The sequence below is a fragment of the Taurulus bubalis genome (genome assembly GCF_910589615.1).
Source record: "Taurulus bubalis genome assembly, chromosome: 4".
Taxonomy (NCBI): domain Eukaryota; kingdom Metazoa; phylum Chordata; class Actinopteri; order Perciformes; family Cottidae; genus Taurulus; species Taurulus bubalis.
In genome coordinates, this window is record NC_136592.1 from 15,399,631 (window position 1) to 15,423,460 (window position 23,830).

The 23,830-nt window shown below is 39.1% G+C and overlaps 1 protein-coding gene across 1 annotated transcript in view; it reads right to left on the reverse strand.

Moving 5' to 3' along the window:
* Positions 1-3,676: 3,676 nt before the first annotated feature.
* Positions 3,677-23,830, reverse strand: part of tcf12 (transcription factor 12) — a gene marked incomplete at its 5' end in the record, with an annotated part of 66,014 nt that continues 45,860 nt past the window's right edge. Inside the window, 13 exons of the mRNA XM_079217001.1 lie at positions 3,677-3,812; positions 4,246-4,399; positions 4,826-5,055; positions 5,329-5,491; positions 5,586-5,697; positions 8,397-8,588; positions 9,090-9,161; positions 10,473-10,546; positions 14,356-14,500; positions 17,346-17,416; positions 17,609-17,744; positions 18,246-18,385; positions 18,734-18,833. Of these exons, the coding sequence (XP_079073127.1) occupies positions 4,257-4,399; positions 4,826-5,055; positions 5,329-5,491; positions 5,586-5,697; positions 8,397-8,588; positions 9,090-9,161; positions 10,473-10,546; positions 14,356-14,500; positions 17,346-17,416; positions 17,609-17,744; positions 18,246-18,385; positions 18,734-18,833 (1,578 nt within the window). The 3' untranslated portion in view covers positions 3,677-3,812; positions 4,246-4,256. The remainder of the gene's footprint in view (positions 3,813-4,245; positions 4,400-4,825; positions 5,056-5,328; positions 5,492-5,585; positions 5,698-8,396; positions 8,589-9,089; positions 9,162-10,472; positions 10,547-14,355; positions 14,501-17,345; positions 17,417-17,608; positions 17,745-18,245; positions 18,386-18,733; positions 18,834-23,830) is intronic.

Genomic DNA, 23,830 nt, shown 5'->3' on the forward strand with positions numbered 1-23,830 from the left:
AACACATCCATATGTTTCTTAAGGGCTAAATAAATGTTACGAACAGCACGGCATGCAGCGGCTTTCACGATGTTCTCTGCATCGCCGACACTGTACAAACATGTACCACTCGCGAAAAAGCGCAAGGCTGTGATCCAGTCTGTGCATACAGTCTGTGAGACAGTCAATGCTCGGCTGTGCCATGTGGTGTTCAATGTACGGCTCGAGAAGGTCTCGTAAATAAATGCTTCCTTGTCGGCAGAATCGATAGCGCTCATACAGGAAGTCATCATGATGTGAGAACGGATCTTGGCGATCTGGAAGAACTCTCTCCCTATAAAACTAATATAACTAATATCGCCTTCAGACATGGTGGTCCCACTTCTACAGAACACATGCACGCCCTCCACCACCAACCCAACACACTCACGTTCTCTTTCTTCCTGGAGAGAATATTGAAATATCGACATGCATGATTTATGTTGCATCACTGAGCTCACCACAAGCAAAACAGCAGTCGGTAGAGTGTCACCTCTGTCAGAAAAATTAGCTGGAATCAGACCTCTCAGGATGTAATTAGTGCTCGGCATGCAAGGATAATTCTGTGCAGATGTAACGAGGTCTGAGATTTACAACACAACACTCCTCCAGGATTATTAACTTCACTCAAAGCACAAGAATGAGAACTGCCGTCTACTGTAAGCTACTTCCACCAAAAACATACATAGGGCAATACAGTTTGTTTTTTTCATAATGGCTGCATCAATGTCATACCTGCACTCTAGTTTTCAGTTAATTAATTTGTTATTTATGTTGTTTGCCTCTGCATTAACATGATATATTTAAAACCAGAAACAAACAATCTTGGAATTAACACCCTGGAAAATAAACGTTACCAAACAAACGTAAGATGTGTTCAAAACATAAATGTAATTTTTCCAATTGAAAAAATATGTGTGCATTGCATGCTACACTGGCTTTCATTCAGGACGTGTCCCTAGTTGTTCTTCATTCTGCATAAATCTAAATGTTATAAAAGTAAGACGACAGTACATGTACAGTATGCTGCTATCACACTTTATTAAAAAATAGAAACATATATTCAGAGTACTCGTCATACAGACTATATGGTATTATATTAAAAAATAAGTTTCATACTATAAAACATTAATTTGGCCTAGAGCCACTGTAGAAATGTCTTTAAAAATAAACAACAAAAAAAATGAGGAAGTCTAAATGAACCCCCTGTGTATCTGAGCTCATCCAAGTTAATCCTTCTTGTGCCTTTTCATATAATAACACTTTATGGAGAGGAGAAAATGCAAAAATGGAGCAAAAACAGAAGAAAAAGAAAATTCTCAATGAGAGAAATAAATGGACATACAGTACAACTTTTCAAAAAAGATGGCACATTTATTGCAACATAAATGTTATTTACATTGTTTTTCTGTTTAAAAAGACAGAAAATTCAAATTCTCGTTGCCGCAGTTTTTTTAATGTGCATCGACAATACCTTTTCATTTGACACAAGAACAAATCTTTTATCAATCAACAACGAGAGACTGAAAAATAAGATGACGGTCGGCCTTTTAGGAATCTGGAGCTCGTACGAAGTCTTTTGAAGGAATAGACTACGAGCAACAATTCAGCTAAGTATGCCATTTGTAGATTTCTTGTTTTAATGGACAGGCTATTGTAAATAACCCTACATTTTACTATCTAATATAGTAAAATAAAGTAAGAAACTTTTTACTCAAAACTTTTGCTTTCAAAAATCTAGAAAGAGTAATATTTAGAATTCAAGAAATATTCTTACAGTATTATTGTATAAAAGACTAAGGTAACTACAGTGAAAAATAAGCCAAATGTTTTTTTTTTTCCTTTTGAATTTCTTTTTTCTCATATATTATATAAGGAAAAGCATCTTGGAATACAGCAAAGTCTAACATGGCAAACAGAGGACCAAAGAAACATCGCAAGAACAGGAAATTAAGAATAAGAGCAGGAAGTGACATAATAATCAATCAAAGTCTGCCTGCATGAATACACGCTCATGAATACTGAAATGAAGAACAAGGCCACATTCAATCAGAAAATGGTTAGATTTTTCTTCTTCACAAAAAAGTTTTTAAATCATAAGTCTTTAATGTAAACTCTTGATGTGGCATTCTTTATTCTAATTGAAGTCCCTTTTTTGTACAGAATATTCATTCTGAATGTGGCAGCCTTGTTTAAGGTGTAGATAATGATAGAAGACAATATACAAAGAAATTATTGGAATATAAAGCAAGTCTTAAGACCAAAGACAAACACAAAGCATGCACCCAGATAGGGAAAAAAAATTATGAAAAAAACAAAAGATATGAACGATGTCTTGAAACATAAAAGACAATCCTATTAAGTGTTTTTGTTCATATTGTGCTACGGTTCTATGATATTCAACAAAATGCATAAAGATCTGGCTTATTGTATGTTTGATGAAAACATAAGTGAAAAGGTTCTCTCCACTGAAACTGATAATGCTGGAAGCCTTAAGACATGACTTGTTACAAGATCAATACGCATAACTAAAATGTTACTCAGAATAACTGCGTTTGAACTGTAAGGTCTTGAAAATATTAACAGAAAGAAAAGGAAGTGATATGTTCATCAGGCCAAGAGAAAGTGTGGTCGTCGTCGTTTTTTATATTTTTTTTAACTAATCAAGCAATCTCTGACTAGCTGGTGGCGGAAAGATGACAAAAACAAGCCCATTCAGAGCTGATGTCAGGAGAATGTAAATGAACCTGAACGAAGACAAGAATCTGCTCAAATATGTCACTGCTTACATTTAACACTATATGGCCAAGAGACGGGAAATGCAGTGCCCTTTCTGTTAGTTAACATACTAAACAATATGCAGGGGATGCTAAGGTTTGCAAATAGTTAGCTCACTTCATTTCCACTGTTCACTACCACGGAAAAAGAGCACAACTACGTCTGAGCTTTCAGTGAACCTTGATTTTGCCATCCGCCTGTCACCTTTTAGAGAATATTGTTGATGCTTACCTAACCAACTATTCTGCTCATCAGCATCACAGAAACAGATCTAAACTACACAGAAACAATCATAGGTAGTTTTGGTAACACATGTGGCCAGTGGCAGAATTAATAAAATATAAATAATATCCTCTTCTTCTTTTTTTAATGGGGCGCGTACGTACTTCAATTCTAACAGCTAATGATAATTTTAAGTTGGGTATTAATATCCCTCTAAACCAACCAATAAATTAATCTTCTCAGTGCCCAAATATTTTTCCCTCATCTCGGACTCGCCAAATATTTACCAGGGTGGAGTGCTCAGTCTTAATGGTGACCTGGACAAACTATATCAACGGAAAAGCATACTTCTCTTTGAATTTGCTCAATTTCCCCTTTAGACGTACACTTTATAGCTCAATAACATAATAAATAGAAAAAAAAAGAAACAGACAAACAAAAACAGTTGCTGTTACAATGCATTTGTCAATTCAGTTTAGGCACAGGGCAATTTCCACGAGCGGTTGGAGGAGATTGCAAAGTCTCTGATTGTTCAGAAGCAACAACACTTCTTGCAGACAATGATATGTGCTGAGGATTTTTTTCTTTGAGGTGGGGAGATATTTGCAGATGGAAACTGGTCACAGCGAGCTGGACGCTTGGCTCTTCTTCAATCTTTTTGGATTTGAATGTGTCAGTCTCGTAGATTTGAATCAAGTGGTCTTCGATTGGTGTCACAAACTGAGTCCTGTCTGTCACTGGGAAGCAAGGTCACCGACTCAAAACGGGACAGAAGTGATGTGGATCACTTTGATCTGGAGAGATGAAGGGGGAAATACACTGATTAGAGGGAAGGTGCAACTCAATAATCAGACAAGGCACCAAACAACTTCGATATAACCTTTAGTTCAAAATTATGACAAATGGTTGATTCTAAAGTACACTTGCTGCTGTTTTATATATTTATAGCAGAGGTGAGTAGATCAAGTTGTTTATCATGCAGCAGTGCCAAACAGTAAAAAGTTATAGATTCTATAAAAACCTAATACTTTTATTGTTTTATTTTATTGTAAACATAATTGAAAAAATAATTTAAAAAATTACAACAAATTCCATCAGTGAAGAGAAAGTACAAGGTAAAAAGTACTGACTTTGCTGAAGATTGATAATCAATTGTTTGAGACAAAAATCTTCAAATGAATCAACATTGATAACAACGTTTAGTTGCAGCCTTTGAGTTGAGAGTACCTGTCTGTTGCTCAGAGGTGGTCCATGGGGTTAGATGTGTCAGTCAGGCCTGGATGGACCCCTGGGTGGGCTTGTTGGGCGTCACAGGAGCCCCTGGACGCTTTCTCCTGCTCCCGTCTCTTAAGGCAGGCTGCTTTGGGGTTCAAATTCCGCTCTGTGGGTTCAGAGAGACAGAAATCTAACTTTTCTGCCACTTTTTTAAAAATACTGCTTTGTTCTGTTCTTTTTTATTTTTTATCATTCCACATCATACATGTAAAATGTTAAATGAACATCCAGCATTTAAGTGAATGAATGCACAACCAAGAGGTTTATTGTGACACAATTTTTGACTATCTGCACTTGGCAGCTATGTCAGTGAAAAAGCTCCCTATAAACTCACAGTGCGGCTCTGTTTACTGTACTTCTCCTTTTTATGTCTCCATATTTACAGAAAGACACTAAAATGAAATTACTGCCTGGAGGAATATTATGTGAAGCATTTTAAAGAATCAATATTGAGTAGATGTGATGTAGCAAGGATATTTCAGTTATTTGCAATATTGCTATTTAAAAAAACTTTCATTAGCTGGACACTGACCTCTGACTTGCTGCTCCAGGTTAAGTATGACATTCACAGCCTGATGGAGGATGAGCAGTTTAGTCTGGGGCTTCTCGGTATTCAGGTGCACCTGGCACATGCGACCCAGCTCCTTGAAGGCCTCGTTGATGTCTCGCACCCTTAGGCGCTCACGGGAATTGTTAGACATCCTCCGCTCGCGCTCACGCTCGGCCTTCTGCTCCGGATTAAGGTCCTCGTCCTCAGTGATACTTTGGGAGAAAGAACTGTTTCACAGTTAACGTCACACAACAACAAAACACAAACATATGTACACACTTTTATTACAGATTATTGTCATTGATTGTGGACAATGTCTAGAAGACTACTGCTCAGGCCTTAACATCTTTTTGTATTTTTCATCTATATAAAACATCAAAATAAAGAAAAAAAAATCCTCAAGATTTGGACTGGTTTAAGCCATTTTTAGGTAAAAAAAATAAACCAAACATCCTTTGTTTATTTGTATCTCAACATGTTCTTACCTTGTGCGTGTGCCTGTTCTGGGTGTCCTCATATCTCTTCTGTTGCTCTCATCATCTGGTTTGTCGTCAGTAGAGAGGTTATCGTTCATGTCATCCTTGTCCTGTTTCTCCACCTTCAGCTCCAAACCAGCAGGCAAATGGCCAGCCAGGGCTGAAGCAAGACCTGCAGTCGACAATGTAAACGCAAAGGTAAGACATCACACACATAAACTGTCAGCCATATAATGAGTTGACAGGACTTGAGGGGCGCATCGGACCTCTGAAGGTTTCCAATTGGTGGTGAAGTTCTGAGCTGGATGTAGAGCCGGCACTGGGAAGACATCCATGGCTGTTGTTCAGGCTGGCAGAATCGTCAGTGTGGGCACCACCCTGTTGCAACACAGACAGGAAGGACATTGTCAAGAAAGGAAGCGTTCTCTGGAGACAATGCATACAAATACCTTTGAGCAAGAGAAGGGCGATTAATTAGAGCGGGGGTGTCAAACTCATTTTTGTGAAGGGGCCACATTCTGCCCATTTTGATCTCAAGTGGGCTGGACCAGTAAAATCATAGCATAATAACGCATATATAATGACAATATTTCTTTAGGTTTTTGCATGATAAACCCTATTTTAAGGTCTTTCTTCAATAAACTAGAAACATAAAAACCCACTGTTTGCCTGCCTGGGCTCTCCTCTGCAGATACCCTTGCAGTTGAACAATATTTGTAGTAATGTCAGATGTCCAAATAATTGCAACTGCGGTTCAATGGTCAGCATGCCCGACTTTCAATCAGAGGATCAGTGGTTTGAGCCCCAGCTCAGCTAGTCTTTATTCGATTTTAAGAATTAGCCCGCGGGCCGGACTGGACCCCCTGGCGGGCCGTATGTTTGACATCCCTGAATTAGAGCCTAAATGGAGTAATACACTTCAGGTGCCATGGCAGATAGTTATCAGTGAGATCACTACAGTCGTAAAGCAGATCCACACAGGTCACTGATTTTAAGAAAGGTGTTTTCACATGTTCAGATGTATATACTGTAGGATGCTATTTGACAGCCTGTATATATTGGGAGATGTTTTTGCAAACAAAATGTTCAGTGTTTCATATTTAATTCAAGCCTGTTATTCCCAGCACTGCTGCTTAAGGGACTTGCTTCAACACAGTGCTTCACATGTATGTTGGAGAACACATAACCATGGGTGCTGTTACATTCTCAGGCCTAGCTCTCTGTAACCACAACTACAACCATGTCTGTTTCTCATGTTTAAAATGAGACCAATCCTTCTGTGTTCAGAAGATGTCAAACTGAACCACCTCAGCAGTCTGAATATTTCCTCCTTATTTTGTATGCATTCATAACATAAAAATGGTCAACTCCCATAGAGTTGTACCACAAAGCCCCTCCTTCCTGAAGTTCAGCACATGTTCTTGAACTATTTGATTTCCCCTTTGAGAACCAGAGAAAGGCGGGGAAATCGTCACTGAGGGTGGAGGGTGTCCCTTCCTTTTCTTAAAGGAATGTGATCCCCAGTCACTGTTGGCCTCTGTTAACCCCGCCACCCCGAGTCCCTCCCCTTCCTCAGCACTACCATAATCTTTGCTGTGCTCTCAACAGGTGTCCAAACAACTCTTTGTCTGCAGGAGGAGGAGGAGGAGGGAAGCCGGGCTCTGGCAAGAAAAGAACGCTGCCATTTTCATGGCCGGGCCTGATTACCATACAGCTGAGGACCTCTATTTGGGTGGAGGCGGCGGGTTCAGACACACGTTTCCAACTATTCAGATCCTGGGTTGTTAAAAAGAAGTGATGAAAAGAGATGGAAGGGGGGTATAGGGTGGGGTGTCAGTCGGAGTAAAAAGCCTGTGGCTGTGCCGTGCTGAGGCTGGTGAGCTCAGTCTAAATGGACCTCTTCCCACACAGGAAGTGCTGTGTTAGTGCAGACACAGTATGTTCTATCTCACAGTCGCAGTCGGTCAACATCACTGCCACAACCCAGCTCTCTGTAACAAATACATCAAACTGAGCTCTTCTGACAACCACAGGGGACTTCTTGTTAGGGGACAAAACCAGTTACTCTGAAAGATCCAACAACTTCTGCACCAGAGTGAAAACACAGAGCCTTACAAAAAACAAGAAACATTCAACTGTATTCTCTACATTTTGAGATTTAAGTGCAGAGACCTGAGAGGGACATAAAAAGTCCTAATTAAAAGTTGGACCAAAACACAGTGCAGCTTTGATCCTCATGCCAACAAAACACAAATAAATATGTATGTCTTAATGAAAACACGATTAATTCTTCCTTTTTGTAGCACTAAATTTCAAATGCACGTCAGAAGAAAATATTTATATTCATTAGCTGGATGCCTGGGACTGGGTTAAAAAGTAGGATATACAAGAAATCGATCAACAGAATAATAATTGGCATCATTTAATTCACTTTACGAGCAAAAATGCAAATTATTCTTTAGTTACAGATTTCCAGCTGGAGGATTTGCGGCTTATCTTTGACTAATATGATAATGACTTGAATTCGTTGGTGTCAGTAAAGCAAAGCTAGAGGACATTGTTTTCATCAGAGTATTTAAAATGAGTGATATAAAAATGATTAATTATGAAACATGTTGTAGAAAGTGTTGATGATTAATTTTCTATGACTTTTTTCTTTCCTTGTTTGCATACTTTCCAGATACGTAATCTAAACTCTTTAAAACAGATTCAGCATTGATTTTGTTTGTGTGTGAAAATTATTATTTACAATCACCTCTGGATTACAGTTGGACGAGCCACCACATTTTAATTTTTTTAGAATTAAATACTTTGGATGTAAGACTTACATTCTCCTGTTTCTCAAGAGATGTAGTGCAACATATGAACACTTCCTTCACCAAACCATACACTATTACGATTCAACTGTTCATGCCAGGAAAATGTCTTGTTTTTACACTTGGCAGCGGAACTGTTTTGAACAGGTGGTGTTGTGAAGTTTGAAATAACATGTAGGATTACACCAATGTTTTCTCCCTCATGCTCAGCAATATCTATATACAAATAAAGATATAAACACTTGTGTAAAGTTCTCATACCATCGCTGCTGTCCGACTTGGAACCAATGCAGAGGCAGGGAAGTTTGCTCCGAGGGCTGCTATAGGCCCGTTTTGTGCCTGTCCCAGCAGACTGTGTATGTCGCTGGGCAGACTAGCGGTGGAGCCCACTGCATGGTTCCTCAGAACAAGGATTGCATCATCCAGTCTGTCCAGACGATCCTCCATTCGAGACTGGGAGGACCAGAGGAATTGAAGAGTGAAGGGTTAGGGAGAGGGAGCGGGAGAAGAGAGGAAAAGAAGGACAAAGAAGCTTAGTATAAGCACATTAGGACAAAAATTGAAAACACTGATTGTATGGTGTGGACTTAAAAAGAAAAGAAAACATCTGAAACACAAGATAAAGAAGGCCATTCAAATGCAAGATCAATTGAGCTGTTTCAGCTTGAGTTGTAAAAGTCAAACAAATGCCTTTATTTCTGTTAAACTGAATAATTGACAGATGCACATCAGGAGTGCTTCAACAATTCATTTAGTATTTAACATTTAAGAATAACTTAAGCCGATTACTGCAAGCTGGAACCGCTAAAACATAACATGACAATACGGCAAGAAAGGCAATAAAAATGAAACGGCATTACATAGTGAGGTATGTGCACTGCAAGTCAAAAACAAAATGAGGAATGCAAAGACGCATGGGACACATAATGAGTAAAGACTCTATCGGAAGAGTACCTCGCAGACATCCTTTAAGAAAGACATGGCATCCTGGAGATGCTCATGTAACTGCTGATGAACTCTGTTTTTCTGGCAAAGTCAAATAAGAATAAGACAGGATTATGAAAAAAGAACAGTAGCTATAAATACTAGAAACACACTGTAGATAGAGATTGTTTTTGTGAAGACACACAGACAAGAAGGGCAGGATTTGGAAGGAAGCACACAGATGCTGACTAGTCACTTTGTAAGCATGTTTGCACATTTAATAACCACTTCTATAGTATTGGTCTATTCTATTGGTTTGTAGGATGGGTTACACAAAGTCCACATCCTCCACATTATATTAATACAATGCACAAAAATGGATTTACAGCTTTGGCTCCAAAGTGTAACTTTTTATTTATCGGTTGATAAAGGTTGCCTTTACCATTGTCCAGTAGCACCCGTAAGTGATAGAATTATCAATCATAATATTACTATGTATTGTTATATTCATTTTATCCAGCTGTACACTATACTCAAGTAATATGAGGCAACGGGCCACTTTAAACAAATATTTTGTGGATTATCAAAGCTGGATATTTTACCAAAATTAATACAATAAATCTTAACCGAATGAAAACATATTCACCCACAAGATTAGTAATTTGGACTATGATCTAATCCTCAAGACACATGTTTAGACAGTGGAATAATGTCTTCATTAAAAACTGTGATGGAATCTTTTTTAGTTATATTTAAGCACTTCGGAGTGTAAATGGCTCTGGAGTCATCGGGCATAAAGATTAGGCATTCTCAAGCTCAATATTTTACATTTTAGTGCTTAGACTTGAAAAATATAAAGTGATTTTCACACAGATTTTAGAGTCACGTATCCATCAAGATGTTTTTCCTCAAGCAAGAAGTTGATGCTTACCACATGGCTTAATAAATTAAATGATCAATGAGAAAATATTAGAAAATAACCTTGAATCTTGCTTTGACTTAGACCATGCTGATGGTTTAGAGCAAACACTGTTATGTATTATTTGTCTGTATTGCTAAATTTTTAGCATATTATATGTTTAGGCTGGATGAAAGGTGATCTGCACGTCTGGTCGCATGGCAGCAAAGGAATCCTGGAGAAATTGTTCAGCCAACAGCTGCCACCCCAACACCAGCAACCCGAACTAAACCCATCCCCCAACTGTCATCCCCACCCTGGCCCACGGAGTGGAGGACAGATGGCGAGCCCCTAGGGACAGGTATTGTTCAGTTTGGTTATCCCTCTACCCCCACCCTACTCAGCAAAACATTTGTCAGACAGGAATCTCCCTGTAATGCTAGCTCAGTCCTTCCCGTGTAACTTACCCAAAGCGAGCATCCATCATATAAGAGGGAGGCAGATGGGGAGCTTACCAGTGAGTGAAGAGAGGTCTCGTAAATTGGAGAGGATGGGGTTTGTCCACCAGCATGGGGCCACTGGTTGGTTCCTGATGAAGAGAGGAAGAGATCTTAAGGAAGTCAGCATTAGCAATCCGAATGATGCCGTTTTATATCAACATGGCTGATGGCTGTATCCTGCTCCACTGGGTACACCAATACAAAGGCTAACTGAGACTGATTGATACAATAACACGCAGTCATAACACACTGACATCCTGATTTTCTGGGTTCTTGTTGTTGTATGTGGGATATTTTGATCTTTAATGACTCAGTTGCATCACTTCCTGAAGGCTGGACTGCCTCCTGTCACACGAGCCAGCGGATTGTTTGTCTAATACCTACTTTCACACTGAAATGTGCGTTACATCTGCACATCAATACGCAACACTACCAGAGAACCATTTGAGAGATCTGATTTTAGACACTAGTTTTCCTTCACACTTCCTCTTTCCTGGAAACTTTGAGTCTTGAAACACATTAGAGTGATTCTAAAAAATGCGGTGTGGTTGAGTAGTCTTTCAGTTCATGGCCATCTTCAGGGTTTTCGATGAAGGAAATATGCTAAGCATCTGGGTTCAATAAATCTCATAATCTTCCACTACATTTTCCAGTGTTGCTAAGTTATCTTTCTTTTTAGTTTTTTTGTCAGTCAAACATTGGTTTGACCAGTGATGCAGTGGCAGTACAGTGGCAGTTGGTCTCTATGTATTTTTCCGCATACACATCTGGGTTCCATTATTTATTTTATAACAATACATCCCATTTAGCCAAATATTCTTCTGAATTTCCCTCTTTTCATTCAAAATAAAAATCTTGCATTTTAATCATGTAATTTAAATATAGAGAAACCTAAGACACTCTGCTTTTAATATTAAAATTTGCATTGGGCTGGAGGACGTTCCCAGTGGATTTTGTACATTTATTTGAGCCAAAAAGTAAAACTACAGGCCAGAACAGGAAAGCAAATCAAGCTGATTTGATCTGGTGTAAATTAGTGCAAAGGAAAAGGAATCCACATCTGCTCATCACATTTCCAGTTCAACGTTTCTTTCATTCTCTTTTTTGAAAGCTCAATCATCATAACTTTCCTGCCATGTGCAACAGGAGGCAATGTATTATATAATCAAATAATCTCAGTGGACGATAATGAACCTTTCCAGGTTATTCACAAGATAGGACGTATGTGGATCTTACGATAGAATGGTATTTGCTATGTGTGAGCAGACTGACTTAATGTTTGTTTGGTTTTACAATTCAAGCCTTATCTGGTCAGACAAAACACATAATAACTTAACACCGTGGTTTTCAAAAGCAGCACAATAACGTTGACATCGAAAGGAAGTGAACTAATGTATATTTTTGAATTTGTTTTTCTCTTAATTCTTTCCAATGAATTGTCTCACTAAACTTCTGTACAGGAGTTTTCATGTTTCTTTACACTCACAGCCTAAATCAGACTTTAATTAACAGACTATTAAAAGTGACTTTGAAAGAGAAAATAAAGAATCTGCTTTCTCCCAGGTGAGGGAGACAGGAACTTCACATGAGCCTCTGCTGGCTGGCGGCTATGAAAAATTAGCCCGAGACGCCGGTTCCCACATGCACCGGAGAGGGCTAATTGAACAAACCAGTGTTGAGTAATGTGCTGTTTATTGGTGTAATCCTAATGATGAATGGATTTTCAAGAGTGAGCCAAATTTCGTGGCGATTTTAAAGTATCGTTAGTTTTCTAACCCCAGAAGCATAATACGAGTGAATAATTAGCAACACAACATTCATTTCCTACAATCCCAGAAGTATTAATTTTGCAGTATGTGTTTTTCTATTTATTAAATATTTATTATTTCCATAAATTAAAATAAACACTGAACTTGACTACTTTTATTAATAAAAACACTAATTATTACATCTAGTTGTAAATCACAACATATTACATGACAAACTGGACTATAAATGATATTGTTATGCTGCCAGGAGTGGCATGCTATACTGTAAATAGGTCAAGAGAAGGATCTCCCGATGTGAGGCCATCATAGTCCTCATCATCATCAGCTGAGTAACAGCTACCCTCCTTCATCCATTGGCAGATAAACAAGGCCTTTTGCAGCCTGTGTGTGTGTTGTGTGTGCGTGTGTGTGTGTGTGTGTGTGTGTGTGTGTGTGTGTGTGTGTGTGTGTGTGTGTTGGGGACAACAGCTGTTCGTGGGGCAGGGCAACAGCTGAGGATGAGGCGGGCATACGTAGAGACAGCTGTCACCACTCCATTAAAGCACACGACACAACTGTCCGTTAAAACAACACGCTGGCTTTCCCTGACTGACTCCTCTCGCTCACTTTCCATTACTCTCTCACCTCTGTCAACACATCTGACAATCCATACTCTTATTCAAGTCTCTTTTTACTTTAAAACCCAGTCTATCACAAACAGGAACCTCCTCTAGTGTGCTCTCTCAACTGTATGGGTTTATTTCCTGTTTTTATTTGTTGCACACACAAAATACAATTCAGACGGAGGCTCGTCTGTCCGTCCTCTAAAATGCTAACGAACATAAAACACAGACTGCCAAGCACTTGTGTGGGAAAAAGATTATGTAATAATAAATCTATGACCAAAAATAAATAAAATCTCAAAAGCTTTTCAAAAATGAAACTCAAGACCCACCTCAAACATTTTCATTACAAGATTAAAATCCTTAAGCACCCTAAAAGCCACAGCCCCAGTCTTTTTAATTTACACTGTCATTCCAGGACTTATCATTCAAACTTAAAAACATTCAAAATTCCTGTCTGAGTCAAGACTTAAATGTTATTCCAAAAATACTTGTCAGCTTGATCTAAATTCATGAACATGAACAAGGCGCACCTAAAATCTGAGAGACAAATCTGGTCTATGATGTCACAGGGTGTCGACCATGGAAATAAAGCCCATGTTGTGGACAGTAAACCAGCCAGTCAGGCTCAAGTGTAACTTTTAACTTCAACACGGATTTCATGCATTTAGTACAACCCACAACACTTTGTGAGGTCAGGGACTGCAGATAGAAAGCAGCAAGTTCACTTGGTATAAGTAGAGATGCACCCATCTGACTCTATCGATTTGATTACAGTGTTTAATTAATCAGCTGTGTTCCTCACTGTGTGGACTGGGATCATTCTCTTATGTGTACGCCAACATCAGGCTTGATTTAAACACTGCTTTCCTAACTTTATCAAATTAAACATAACAAATGAATACAAATATATAAATGTCGTGAATTGTTATTTAAAAAAATAATGTAATTGGATACCAGATGGGCCCATTGTCATGGATACTCCATCCAGCTGGATCAATATATCTCGAGTACAAAGCATCTTTTCCCTTTGCTTGAGATTAGCATACAACTAATTGTGTGCATACAACAAAAAATACATTTAATACAATTAAAAAGTGACATTGTTTATACGATTTCAAATACTTGCCTGACTAAAGTCAGCTTTCTTTTACAATGGATTAATGTAAAAAAAAAAAAAAGAATAAAAAAAGGCCATTACCTGCCCTTGCATAGATAACGCTTTGAGAATGAGTAGAGAATGATTAGAGCTCCTTCGCAACTAAAAGGAGTATTCAATTAAGTTTCAGGGAAAAGTCCACACTTCGCTCTGCTTAGGCTTAATAATTCAACAAATGCACCATATAGTAAAAGTAATTAAATTATTAGAAAGCCATATTCATGAAAGCCTATGAATTAGTTTGGCTATTCCAGATCGAGTTCGACAGTAATTCTGTCTGTCACTGAAACGTATAAAGTAGCTTTAGAGAAGTACATGTACTATTCTCCTGTTAATAGCTGGTGTTAAAATCCAACATTGGTGCTCACCTGGCCTTCCAGACGGGGGGCCGGCAGCAGTCACCACAGAGCCTGCTGAGACAGCACCTGCTGTGGCTGTCAGAGGTGAAGGAGAACCCACAGGTGTCGACGGATTGGAGGGAAAACTACTGCTAGTGTGGTCAGGAGAGTAAATCTGTAGGAGCGAGAGCAAGGGAGAAAAGAAGCATTCATCAGTAATGCACCATCAGCAGCCCGAGGAACAAAAAAACATCTTCAAGCCAAAACATGTAATATTAATTATGGAGATTTTCTTTGCCAGGAATGTCATGAAAATGCTATGTGCATATATATGAGCCTCCCTCATCACTGAAATGTATCTGAAATGCTATAATGCTTTTATGATTCAATAAATAAACAAATGTAACAGGTTACGCTGTTCAATCTCAAAGGGCTGCACCAGGTATTATGAACCATACATCACAATCTTGTAAGATTCAAATGACATATTTATCTATGTTTGTAAACTCTATGAAGAGGTCAACTGTGCAAATTCCTTGTTTTTCTGCCTCAAGTAAAGTTAGAGTTACTTCAGTTTTATTTCTTCACTAACGTCATTGTGTCAATGCGTCCTTTGTACACACATGATCATTGAGTTTCAGGATGATATGTGAATCACAGGGGAACGAGCAGATTACGTCTTGTGAATTTCCACAGGGATTCCATTTGTTTAAACAAATGCTGGATTAAAGCACAAACACATCCCTCACATCCCTGATTCTTTTCCCCTACTGTAATAAGAGGATATTGCGCCATACAGGGACATGTCTCAGGGAACTCAGGGTATTACTGGTGGATCCTGACTAATTAGCAGAGAAAAAAACCCTGCAGATCCACAGAGATTTCTCCTCCAAGTTAAGATCAAATTGAGCTTGCAGGAAACCGTTTGACTTCTGCGGGGATGATAGAATGCGCTCATTATTAATAATCTCCTTATTCAATCTTGATCTCCGGGCTTAACTTTTTCAATCAACTTGGAGTATCAGGATGGAGGTTATATTGAAGTGTAGAGGAGGAGGGATTGACTGTTGACTAAAGGGAGAAAAGACTATTTATGCTTTTCTATACTCCGAAAGCACAAATATATTCCAATATTTCTCAGTTTCTCAAAAGCCAGCTGTTTATTACCATGACTTTTGACCCGACAATATATGACTTTCTATTTTCTTCACTCACTGGCTACTAACGCTGCATTCAAAATGAAACATGGCTCATTTTACTGGAATAAATGAAAGCTCCGCCTCATCATCAGTCACGCTCCCGCAGGCGGCATGGGGCCAATAAGCACGGCCAATTTAAAAGGGCGAAGAACAAAAGCTCTACAAAGGGCGGCCCGTGGAGTTGAGCCACAGCAGTTATAAACTCCCCTGTGCCCCCTGCTTCATTCCACCCACCCCCACCCCAGTCCAACCGTGTCCATTTCACTCCCGCTTTGTCATGCTAATAGAATGGAGTCTGCAAATATAAAGGACTTAATTTGTTATTAGCATCCCCAAACTCTCATAGTAGGTCTTTACACTGATGAGAGATATCCCTCCTGAACATACAGCTTATTCTGCTGGGGCGTGTAAAAACAAAAAAATGTCAATACACACATGATGTCTACGCAACATGTTTAACAGAATCTCAGGACATTTGCTTGAACTTGCAAGGTGTAGACTTTAAAAATCAAAAGCAGCATGTAACAAAGCAGAATTTAAAACAAATTGGCTATATCTGATATTCAATCCGATATATGGAAATAAATACAAATGCAATCCCAGACATAGAATATTATTCCAATTAGACAGATTGGGGACCTGTGAAGGGAAGTACTGGGATAAGATAAGTTTATGACGTGATCATTTTGGTCAGGTCAAAGAGTTACTCCCTTTCTTTGTTGGTTCAAGGTTAAATGTTTAATGTAAAACGTTAAACCTGCTGATGTTTTTTCGTAAATGTCATTATTTATTAATGGAAAATGTTCCTTTTTCAGTGAAAAATTAGTGAATGAAGCTTTCTCCAATTATAATTGGAAACAAGTATATTGTTAAATAGTTTTTCTTGTACTGTAACTATGATATGATAAAGCTTTAGGGCTCCGCTACACATAATAGAGACTGAATCAATCAGCAGTTACAACAATAATCAAGACACATGTCCTTTCATTATGAGAGCTACAGCAAATTAAACACTTAATACGATATATGACAGGATGTCACATATATTCAGGGCTGTTTTTCCTAAGTGAAGTGTAATCCACTGGCTTTAGGAGCATTTCCAATGTACAATTCCCTTTCTTGAATGCTCTTAGTTTAAGCCCACAATTATCCAGGCTTAGGCCGAAAAACAACTACAAACATGTCCTTTGGGCTTTTTTTTAATCAGCAGTCAGTATAGCACTTAATTCCCTGCATGATTACCGAGGTCAACTTCTTTAGAGACAGAAACGGACCATTATTTTATTTTGCAGAGAAATCAAAAGTTATTTTTGGGAAGGGTGCAGAGAAGACACTCTTAGAGCAGGTCCGACTTGTGGTGCAGAGACTTCTGTGTGCTTGACAGCAAATGCTTTAGCCAGATTGAGTGTGTTTACATATATATGGGTATATATGATGTGTTTTTTTTTTTAGTATACTGTACCTGTTACATATTGCCTATGTAAACCACTTATACTGGTTTTGAGAAATCTGATTATGCTACCTGGAGTACTCCAAAAGAAACCAGGATACTGTGGCATGTAAACACCTAAGCCATGTTTCTGAACATTCTTTGTTGGTGCTGAAAATGATGACTGAGATGGTGATTATCAGAAACTTGAATACTGTTAGAATCACATTTACAGTGATATGAAACACCAGGTTTCTCTCGTTCAATGTAAACATCACATATGATAACATCCCAAACCAGGATACGAGTGCGCTTTGAAATGCACTCATTGATGCTATGAAAGAATGGGAGAATAAACTGAAGTCCAAGTTAAATGTGGGGTTGTAACTCACTGAGGCTAAAGCCTTGCCCAATGCGTCTCCAGTCTGTGTGCTGCCAGTGGCGTTCCCCCGATTTGCAGCAGCTAAGAAAACACAGAGGGAGGCTTTGTAACAGCAAACTCAGACAAATGGCAAGTGGTCACGCTATATACAAAGCAGCTGTCCAACTGCCTGACTCACTACTTTTACAGAATGGATGTTCAGTGATGATTACGTCGGGGCCTTTGAATTAGTCATTCTGACCAGGTAGCTGAGCTGTTAACAAGAGAACTTACCCATGACCCCATCGACTGTGTTGACGGACGTGGTGTGCGTTGCGGTGATGAATGGTGAAGTGTTGCTTCGGTGGAAGCTGGACATGGGAGGAAGACTGGCATTGATGTCTGGAGAGACTGAGTGTGCAGGGTAATTCTGGAAGATGAAAAAACAAAAACTGAAGCTCTTTTTTCAGTCAGAAATGTAAATGTATGTGTGTTTGTGGGAGAGAGAGAGAGAGAGAGAGAGAGAGAGAGAGAGAGAGAGAAAGAGAGAGAGAGAGATTATTTATTCTCTGAATTCTATATTCAGCCTGACATCTCTCGGGCTGTGATAAAGCAAAAGTTACTGAAGGGAGGGACAGATAAACAGAGGGCAGGCAGCATATGCAGGCTCCCTGTGATGCCCAGCCAGCTGAGGCAGGCAGGAGGAGATCAAACACTGACAAAAAGGGTCAGCAGTGTCTTCACTGATAATATCCAGACAACTGAAGACGCACACACACTCTAACTGTGAGCTGAAAAATAATGTACATGCTGTATACATTAGATATCTTATGTTCGTTTGATGCTAAATAAAGTAACACACAATAATGTATCACTTGCGTTGATATGCATATAATATTAGCTCTATCACCAGCTGAGAGGTGCTGCTTACCAAACGGTCGTGTGAGTGCAGGCTGCTGTAGCCTCCTGACTGAGGCATGTGAGAGGAAGATCCGGCGAGCATTCCCCCGTAGCCGGGCTGACTGATCCCATTGGACGAGTTCCATGGGTCAGACGAACTGTGGGTGCCATCTGAAGATAATACAATAATCATTTCAGTATATTATTGTAAACCAAGTGCATTTTAGTTGTGCCAGACAGTGGCTAACCTCCGAACCTACGCTTAAAACTTTCTTTTTGCTCTTGGAGCTAAAACATGATCGTCATCCTGAACACAGCTGAGATAACACAAACCTGCTCTGAAAAAAAAACACTACTTCATACTTTGCATATACTATAGAGTAGACTATATATATATATTTGATATAGTCAGTAACACAAAGATATTATTGATTCAAAACAAAAACATAAGAATATAAGAGTATCATTTTGAAAACTCCTAGTGTAAGAATCGGATTGTAAACAGGCTTTTGAACTTACCAAAGAAAGTGCTTGTGAACATACTGCTGGAGGGTTTAGGAGAAGAGTACGAAGGTGAATCTCTGTTGAAGTCTTCTGAGTTTGGAGATGGTGCGTACACCTGCCGTGAGAAGATAAATGGTATCAGTAAGACATCGAAAGATCACAATGTAACGCTATGGTGAAAAATTATGATGATGAAACCTATAGAAAAAATGTGTGTTTCGAATCTTAATTCATGTGAAGTATTACACATGATTTTAGGTAAATAAAAGTATGTGATAAAACACATGTACAGCAGATACGACCCCCTAAAACCACAAACACAAGATAATGACTAGCAAGCAATCAAGCTGGGGAGGGGAGGAGTGGATTATCAAGGGTATTTGCATTTCAGATCAACGCAACCTCTAATGGAAGTATAATGATACCCGCTTGCATGCGTAGACTAAATGCCTGACAAATTATAACATTCCCAGAGAGGCAGAAATCAAACGAGTGCTACAAAAACAGCCTGCTTAGCTTTCCTCATATTTGTACCTGCAAGCTGGTGGTGGTACAGTGAGAGGAGAGGCACAATGGGCATGCTGTTGTACAGCTGTATGTGTGCCAAGCAAGACGGGAGGATCAAAGAGACTGGAGGCCAAACGCCAGTGATGTGGTCCTGACTTCATCCACTCCAGATGGAGGGAAGGATGGAGGGTGAGGAAGAGATGGTCTGAACCAACTCTCCGTCCCACAGACAGGACTGTATGACCCCACCGTGGTGTAACACGAATCAGAGCCAGACCTGCCAGTTCAATTCCACCTGCACATTTCCAGCCCGTGTCTCCATCTCTGCAAGATGAATCCCTCTTTTGAATGCCTCATATCCCACTCCGATGTTGGCAATATGACAGTTCACAGCTCAGGGTTTGGTTTCTAAAAGCTGCAGTGATGACGGCCACAAAGGTTGTTTACTTGCTTAACTTGTTTTATGACACGGTGCCGATGGAAAATTTGCATGTATATAAATACATTCGCTCGCACACATGTGAACATAATATCAATACACAGTGAGACTCGGTGTTGTGGGGCTTTGCTGAGTGAGCTGGACTCCAGCGTGTTGTTGCCTGGGAGTGTAATTAAAGTGCTCTGGGAGGGGCTCTCATGGGTCTTCTGGTTTACACATGTGCCCAGGGTTGATAGTAGTTCCATGGAGATCTCAGGTTAGGAGCCCGGGCTTTTGTCTTTTGCCTCTGTCAGACGCTCAATGTGCAGCATATGGCGGCGGATAATGCTAATTGTCCTTTTTACCCTGGGCTAACCAGTCAAAGCATTAATAAACCATCACACTGGGTGCCTCATTTAGCTGGCCTATGGAAGAGAGGGCCCACCTGGGTTTCCTTTTACAAGGCCATTAATTAAAAGCTGTCACTCACACGGATCAGCCCACCAACACAGACCTACACCAGTTGTTTGAGCATTAGCGTGTATTTTTTATTAAAAAATAAATTCCCTTCTGTACCCAGTTCACATATCCTAAACTGAGGCTCGCTAGTATAACAAGTATCCTTGTGTTACATAACACCCAATGAAAACAATTGTCAACACCAACGTTGCATTAAAATAGCTTCTATTTATGCATAAACACTCCATCAGATATATTAAAATAAATTATAATCTATTTATTTTCCTCTCAGCAAAGACCTGACAGCTATTTATAACCATCTCTAAATAACAGTAAGGCAAACAATGGGGTAATAATTGTACCTTCTGATAAGTGAATGATACATAATGAGGACTATTGATTTAAGTTACCGTAGTGGAAACAGTTAAAGCTGTTGGTGAATAATAACCTGCTTCAGATTAAAGCGACTGTATTGAGTTATTCGTTCAGTTCTCGGCTGTGCCATTCAACAGGACTCGACTGAGAAGTGCATATATATCCTGTACACCTTTGCCACATGTTTCCGGGCCTGCCTTTGAAGTTCACGCCACACTGATCTAAATATCAAATGTTAAAACATAGAAATACTAAGGATGTAACGTAATAGAAGGAAAAGAAGCGAAACTTAAAAAAAATAAAAAATAAGGAAAATAAGGCTTATGGCCAAGAAGCTCAAAGAGAATAGTTCAAAGTGCTGTATGTCATTATTTGGAATCAAACCATGTCACTGGGGAATTTAGTTTCAAGTCCAAATCTAACACACTTGCGAGGCTTAGTATGCACGACAGACACAATGCCTCTTCAAACAACTGCTATGCTCAGCCTGCTTGGAGGGGCGTTGTTCAACATTTGTGCGTGATACTTGCCAGTGCTTTCTGAAAGAAAAAAGGGCTCAGAATTGTCATGCATTAAGCTGTGACATTAAAACTAAAGTCTTGAAAAAGACCAAAATTCACTGGTGAGACGTTTTGATCGATGAAGTTTGTTTGACATGAGGAAGCAAGATGCAGCCGTTATCAATTCTGCAAGCTTAACAGGAACATTTCACACGTATTTGGTCAATTTTTTTTTTAAATCTTCCCTCAAAAAAATCTTACTGTCCTAAATGTTTATTAGTAAGGAAAGCCAATACCTTACATAATCAGAGAATAGAAATATAAATTACAATTATATAATACATTTCAAAACCCTATTTTATTTACTTACATGGAACTGGAATATAAATAACCCCAAAACTAAATAATAGATTGAGATATTTAACAAGTGAACATTAAACCACAGGTAGGAAACAGCTCACAAGTATAAATAGAACTGAACAGAATATAATATTTTTTATATCAACAAAATAAAGATACTAACCAAGGCCAAAAGCACATAAATATGCATTTGGATGCACAATTTCAGCAATTAGTTATGGAGCCAGCACATTTGGTTTTCTTCATCTTTAACTCAGCAGTAAAATATTTGAACCAACTGCACATTCTGACAGCAGAGCAGTTTCTCTGACGCTGGTACTCTAAAAATAGAACAACTACACTGCAGAATAACACCTTCCAGTTGTTAATACCACAAACATGTTTTTTTGGCATCAATGCAACCTCGATAACCACTAACAACATGTGTGACATGTAAATACAGAATAGAGTATATGATATGCAATAAGCAATATGCAAGCATGCATGCTTCAGTGCATGTGCAACACATGAAAGGATTAGCTTCAGGCAATGAGTGTGAACCTGTTGCACCACAAAACAACAACAGGCCCTTCAAAGAACACATGTTGTCTCTTTTGTGTTTTTAGATATTTTTCAGATCAAATTTTATGACATTCCACTTTTCTTCTGTTTCTCTTTATAGCAAAACAACGAGAACATGCTCTTAACATCACTGCAGGGCTTTCATAAAAAATAGTATTTCTCAATGGAAGAAAGATCAGTGAGCTGCTCCATCTGTATTGGTTCTGTGCCACCAGCTCACCAGCCAATGGCCTACTGAGAGTTCTCCCAGCGCTCCAGATGGTGAGCCCGCAATGCAACTCTGCACTATAACAAATTAATGTGGATCAAGTTGATGCAAAGAATGAGCGCCACCTTTCTTTTTTCCATTGCAAGGAAAACAGGAACAAAAAAACATGATCAAAAGTGCTTTTGATCATTAGGTTTGCCCGTTCTGTCCACATGCTCTCAATTTTCTCTGAATCATCAACTATAACACAAGCCTGTTAATACTTAATATGAAAAAGATCAAAGTCATCTTTTATGCAGCGGGAACAAAGAGGAAATGCCTTAACAGGTTATGAGGGAAAGTTGAAACACAAGTATGAGTAAGATTATCTTTTCAATACAATAACTATCATAACTTATTTTTCCTTCATGTGCCCTTTATGTAATAACAAAAACAGCGTAGTTTGCTTAGGACAGGATCATCACTTACGGATTACTGAATGCACGACAGAACTCATTCAGCCATAGTCAGAACTGTGTCCTTGAGCAGATTCAAACTGTAAGCCATGACTTTCACTGATTTTGATTACATTGACCATACAAACAAGAGGATTTATTTCACAGGAAAACCTTTACCACACCATGAACATCTTTAGATCAATACCTTAAATTTAATTAAAAACTCAGTTCCATCGAGTCCAAGTGCCGCACACAAATACACCTACCCATTTTATCACACACACACACACACACACACACACACACACACACACACACACACACACACACACACACACACACACACACACACACACAGATTCCTAAAAAAGCCATTTCAGAGTAACAAAAATCAAAGAGACCATTACAGAAAAGTTCAGAAATCACATTAGGCTCCCTGTGGTGTCAAGAATGCTGATGTGATTAAAAACAGATGGAATAACAGCAACACTCATGCTTAGAGCTCAATCTGCAAACAGGAAAGTCTAACCTCAACAGGCAGCCTCTTTCCCCTAATCACTCCCAGACTCCCACTTGTTATTATTTCAACAGTCTCAGAGCTGAAGCAATAAGCCAGTAATAATAAATTCAAGGCTGCAAAAAATCTTATTCTGCCAAAACGCTTTATTTCTGTGTATGAGAAAAAGTTTTTAAAATGGCATAACTTTGTATGTGTTTGTTTGTACACAGCATACAACATGTGTGCTAAAATATGTTTAAAACAAAGTTAAAACTCTTAAATTATAATTAAATTGTACTATCACACAGCATTAACTGATGTAATGGAAAATCAGAGTAGGCAGCCTCAGGCGCGCGCACACACACACGCACACGCACACACACACACACACACACACACACACACACACACACACACACACACATTAGTTTTATGGCAAAATAAATGAAATACTGAGACCGGCAGCCACACACACACACTTCTTCCAGCTCCTCTCTGTCTAATACCACACACATTCCCAAAGGGACTACTCACCGATTTTCCGTTGTAGTAATACATTAAAGAGTTACTGCCCATTCCTGGGACAGGGTAGGCGCAATACATTATAGCTTTAACAGTTTAAGTGACACAGATACACTACAGCGGCACACTAGCTTTCTCTCTGGACATACATCCAAGCCGTTCAAAAGGGTTTAATAATTCTTCCAGTGCTGGCCTCCACGCAGGACCCACTCAGAGGAAACTTATGCAAAGCAGGACTGTGCCATTCCACACTATGAGAAGGGGTG